The 5,428-nt window shown below is 40.0% G+C and overlaps 1 protein-coding gene across 1 annotated transcript; it reads right to left on the reverse strand.

Moving 5' to 3' along the window:
- Window positions 1-1,817: 1,817 nt before the first annotated feature.
- Window positions 1,818-2,806, reverse strand: msc (musculin (activated B-cell factor-1)). The gene is made up of 2 exons (XM_072378490.1): window positions 2,158-2,806; window positions 1,818-1,913 (listed from the first exon to the last, which is right to left on the reverse strand). Exons 1-2 carry the CDS (start codon window positions 2,581-2,583, stop codon window positions 1,836-1,838), a joined length of 504 nt encoding a protein of 167 aa, XP_072234591.1. The 5' UTR covers window positions 2,584-2,806; the 3' UTR covers window positions 1,818-1,835.
- Window positions 2,807-5,428: the final 2,622 nt, after the last annotated feature.

Here is a 5,428-nt window from a genome sequence, read left to right on the forward strand (position 1 = left end):
ACTGCGTGGGAGAAAAAGCTTCATGTTGTTTTGTTTGTGTGTGAATGTCATGTGCAGGGGGGCGTGGGGTAAAATGAGCCCTCTTTTTTTACTATTGTGACCTCAAGATAAGACTAAATGAGGCAGAAGTCAAATGAACGCCTCTAACTACAATCTGAGTTTTATTGGGTTTAATAATCAGAATTAATCGACAACAAAGAGTTCGAAAGGTAAAAAAACGTCTCTTTTAAAAGTTAGTTTGATAGTCTATTCTTGTTTTACAAAGAGTCATATTACTTTTCTTAAGGATAACTTGCCTTAAAAGCTACTGAAAAGACCATATTTGTAATCTTCCCAAAGCAGAAAGATTGTTGCGTAAAACCAGAGAAATGCTGTAGTAGAGCGAATAGATACATTTAGCTGAAACTAATAAACACTTTGGCCAAAAACAACTCAAATACTAGATTTAGAAAAAAAATCATATTGGCATGATATAGCCTACATAAAATGCAAAATCTGTCCTTTTTTTGCTTTTTTTTCAGGCTGGTTAAATTAGCCACACAGCATTTGGTTCGCTTTGCCCCATAGAGAACATTTATGAAAAAAATAGCTGGCTTACCTATTCAGGCAAATATATAGCAAGATGGTTTGCATGGTTTTATACGCTGACAAATTACCAACATGCCACATGAATATTCATAGAATTGGAAAACTGACATCGAGGTAGATGGCATTATATCAGATCAAACTTTTCGCTTTGAAAAGCAGTTTTTTAAGAAAGCGGCACTCATCACTCCTCCCATGTGCTTCCTCCTTTCTTTGGCAGAAATGATTGATGAGTCCAAAATGAATGGTCACATGACAGTAAAAGCGCATTGCTGCCAAGATACAGAGGGGTGGATCAAGTTATTCACTGGCTCATTTTACCCCACTCTGCTCTACAGTATTTTTTCCCTGAACAAAATTCTTGGCCAAGATAGAAACTTCTGAGAGAAATTTGTCCAAAAGTATTTGAATGATCGTTACACAAACCATAAATCACGTCATTTGAAATGGTTTTAAAGCTATGAATATGGCATTCATATCCCACATTTGTGCAGTAATCTGCATTTCAGTAACGTGCATGATGTGACTCTTTTTGTATATGTGCTGCAGACTTCTGATGTTAACCATCAACATTCAGGGAGCTGCTTAGGTCAGGTTTCAAGTCACAAATATGTGCTTTAGTTTCAGGAGCTGAAGTTAATATACAATAAGATGCTGCTAAAGAGTGGATAGTTAACTTTGGATTTTAGTTGGACCGGACATAGAGAAAGAAGACAGACAAAGTTGATCAATTTGTATCGGAAATGCAACTAATTAAATGCACAAACATGATAAATGGATCGACAATCAAAAGAATTTCTTTGTATTAGCTTATATAAGCTTTGTATTATTGTCAAGTCAACGTAACAAAACTGACAATACTCTGAGATTTCATGTGTTTTCATGGAATCCACACAAAGACAAAAGTGAAAAAATACTTAACAGACATCTACTATATCATATACTCCAAAACAGTACCATGAATCAGACAAGTAATGATAGCCTGGATTTCCACACAGATTGATAACATGTCAATAAAAACCCAAATCCAGCTTTTTCAAATCAAATAGAGACAAAGATAAGAAGTTACACTCAGTGTAAATGCTATACATGCAACATAACAGTTTTCAGACCAAGGTTTTTAAGACATAAAGCAGTGAGAGGCGTCGCCCTGATGTAGACAGTTTTTCAAACATGAGCGTGCCAGAGGAGTCATTTTTAAGGAGGTCTGCAGGATCTGTTAGTACAGCTGTTTCATGAGGAGAGCTGGCCTAAGCTGTTGCTCCACAAAGTCTTCCGGTGGAGGAGATGTCTTCCTCAGATCGTCCTGTTATCATAAACGGCCATGTCTGGGAACAAAATACACAATTCATTATTTTATAAAAACACATTTAGATTCAAAAGAAAGATTGACGAAGAGATCCTGACTCAAAAACTGATTGTGGTGTTGCCTAAGTAAAATTGAAAATGGCTGGAGCTATTAACTCATAATGAAACCCAAAAGCTAAAGGGAATTAGCATTGCATCGGCATTACATCTCTGAATGCAGGTTCAAAGATCTGACAGAACACGCCTGTTGGCCGAATGTCATACCAGATTGACTGGGTGCACAAAGCTGTCCTGGAACCGGTCCTCCTGCAGAAGCTGTCTGAGGTGGGAAATGTAGCTGGAGGCGAGACGGAGCGTGTCCAATTTAGACAGCTTGGTGTCCGCTGGAACCCAGGGCAAGCTGGTTTTTAGTCTGGAGAAAGCTTTGCTCAGCACTCTCATCCTCGACCTCTCCCGGGCGTTGGCCGCGTTTCTCTGCGTCTGCCGTGCCTCCTTCTGGTGCGCCTTGGAGAGTCTGTTGCGCTCCTGTTTGATCCTCCTCTCCACGCCTTCATCTTCCAGTTCCTCATCCGAAAACTGGTTGGAATTGTAGCGGGTAATTTTCCTCGCGGGGCCCTCCAAAGAGATGGCGGTCCTTCTGTGACATGTCTCGTCGTCCTCAGCATCACTTGCAGCAGAGCCCGTGGACATGGCTGTCCCACCTGTGGCTTGGAGGCGCACAGGAGCAGCACTAGCACTAACACTGTGACTGAAATCTAGGGTCTGATTTACAATATTATTGGAACACGTTTAAAATGCTGCAGCCTTTTTTAAATTTCCATTTGGTAACCCTGTCACTTATTTCACCCAGAAGCCCTAAAATGCCAACAGTAGGCCTACAGTATCATACCAGCAGTCCCTAAAGCTGAGGCTATCCTCCGTGTTTGGTGACCCCCCTGATTTAAGTGTCTTGGACTCTTTATCTGTACCGTTTCCTCTATGCATTTCTCCTCCCCTTTTCTAGAAGTCACCATGACCTCAGAAGGACCACAACTCTGTCTCTTTGCGTAAACTGCTATAAGACTTAAATTGTTCCTCTCCAACTAAATAATTGGCTTAAGCCCTGTGAATTAATGGCTCGTTGGTCATTCCAGAGCATGTTTTAAGGCTGATTTTACAGCTTTAATAGCATAAACTCCCAAAAACGTAGCACTATAGGAGGGGATAATGTTCCTGACAATGGTTTGCACTTTGCAAAAGTCGTAGATGCAAATATAGTAAACATCTAGTCAGTTTGTTTTTACTGCAGATGTGTTGGGGTAATAGAAATGTCTTGAGGACCCTATCAAAAGGGTCTAATCCTTTACTGGTTTCACAGAAGGATTGAGTTTCTGCAGATGGAGCAGCCTTTCACACGCAGCCTGCGTGCACCAGCCCCAGCTGTTATCGGTTCCCATGACATCTGGAGCGCTGGCATGACAAGGGTGTGGCAGATGCAAGGAGGCCCCATCCTCATTCTCTTTGTATGGCAAAGATATTCTTTTCTTTTTTACTTTTTTATTCTGGCAGCTTAGGCATTTGTTTTTTGCCCTCCAAACCTCTCATAGGGCATTCTCATATGGAGAACCAATAGACTGCCTTAGTGTGGACTGAGATCAACACGGGGGGGTAATATAAGGATAAAACTGAGATTACTCCAGGCCTTAGGAGGAGTTAAGAGAGCAATTTAAGACATTTGCCTTTGCTGTGACAAAGTACTGTCTGGACATTTCTGCAACATAAGTCTTTATTTTAAAAACGTATCATGCCCACTATAATATTGCAAGCATACTGAACAAAGAATGAATAAATTAAAGTGAAACTTTGGTAAGAAACTGGAATGGCCACAGCCTGTCAAAATAAATGGAAAGTTCTGTTTGCTCCTCCTCCTAAAATTATTCCCAGAAACTTCCAGGTCACTTTAAGCTATTACACAATGTAATGTGTGTGAAATTTTTTGTTAGAAATGACAATATCAAGAGTCTGGCAAGAATTACTTAACTGCAGATGTATGCTTGCCATGCCAGGGTCACTAGAGAGAAACACTGGATATTACTGTTCTGCACAGAAATCAAGGTTTCACTGTACTCTAACTGTTCCCAGGATGGTATGAGATTTATTTTTGGCCTCAAATCTCACCTTATTAAACCACTAAATTATTCAGTCTTTAAAAGTTCAATGTACTTGTTTGTTACCTTTTATATGATGATGTTCCAGCTGAATTCTTTCATGCTAAAATGCCAGTCATTGATTTTAAAGTGTACAGCAGTTTTCCACTGCTCAGATTTTCCACTTTCACGGGCCAAGAATGCTCGTTAATCCAAGGACACATTCATACACTTCTGCCTTTTCATGCAATTTTTCACAAGACCAGAGATCAGCTGGACCTTGGAGGGATCCCTGCTCTGAGAATATCCTTGAACTTGACGTGATGTTGATATATTAAGTTGTGATGGTTAGACAAGTGGAGTTTCAGGCAGGTGTCCAACCCATCCTCTGTGGCTGCAGTCGTCAGCGAGGTGAACAGCCTGACAGACACCCTTGAAGTTGCAAGCTCAGGGATTCTGCAGATGGATTTACCCCTCATTTGATAAGCCTTTTCAATTTTCTTTCCCCCTCCCTCTAACACAGGAGGGCATCAGGCTATGTGACACATATTTCAACCTTCTGTTTCATTCACTGTCACCAGGAAAATGGTTGGGATAAAACCCTCTACTCGTTAGTCATTCTGTTCATATAGTTGCTCAAGTAAAAGAAAAAAAAAATACCTAAAACATCAGCGTAATTGATAGTTTTATGGTTATTGTATTTGCCCCGGGGATACTTAAATTGAGGGCCAGCAGCAATAAATAACACTTTAAACTTGACTTTAAGAGAAAACCACCATTTGCCCATCAGCAATAACTTTCAGAGGTCCTGACCTCTGATTGTGGTCTTCGCTGAAGAAGCAGAGGGACAGGTGCAGGCTCATGATGTCAGAGGCCGGACTCTGTTCCCTTCCCAACATTCTTACGAGTCCCATGATTTCCACTGAAGCTGCTGAATGGCACAAGCATGAAAGCCAGTGCACAAATCAGAGGCAGTATCCATCTTGTCCTGGGATGTTTTCGAATTTCAGAACATTCACGTATAAACCCGTGCCCAACAGTTCACATGTGCAGGTTACTGAAAGAGTAAATATGTCTACTGCTATCACTTTAAAACAGACTTTTGATATATATAATCATACCCCTTCGGATAAAAAGAAAAAGGAACTCACAATATCCACTGGTCATCAATAATTATAGAGCACTTTCTAATTTTCCATTTCAGAGTAAAGTCCTTGAAAAAATTGTTTATGAACAAATGAACACGTCTATCTAGCTCTCTGTCTATCTATATATTAGGTCAATTCAGTTTTATAATAATAAAAATTTATACATAAAACAATTCAAAGATCTTTTAGCTCCCAGACTGAAAATGTGTTTAATTTGATAACGTGAGACAAAAGAATAGATTAGATATATTTTACGAGTTC

Source organism: Leuresthes tenuis, unplaced genomic scaffold, assembly GCF_036924035.1.
Source record: "Leuresthes tenuis unplaced genomic scaffold, fLeuTen1.0.hap1 SCAF_24, whole genome shotgun sequence".
NCBI lineage: Eukaryota > Metazoa > Chordata > Actinopteri > Atheriniformes > Atherinopsidae > Leuresthes > Leuresthes tenuis.

Excerpts from the sequence above, each read along its gene's own strand:
- msc (XM_072378490.1), bottom strand. The coding sequence starts at position 2,583 with ATGTCCACGGGCTCTGCTGCAAGTGATGCTGAGGACGACGAGACATGT. Across the intron at positions 1,914-2,157 it reads TTGTGCACCCAGTCAATCTG|ACATGGCCGTTTATGATAAC; the intron begins GTATGACATTCG and ends TTTTGTTCCCAG.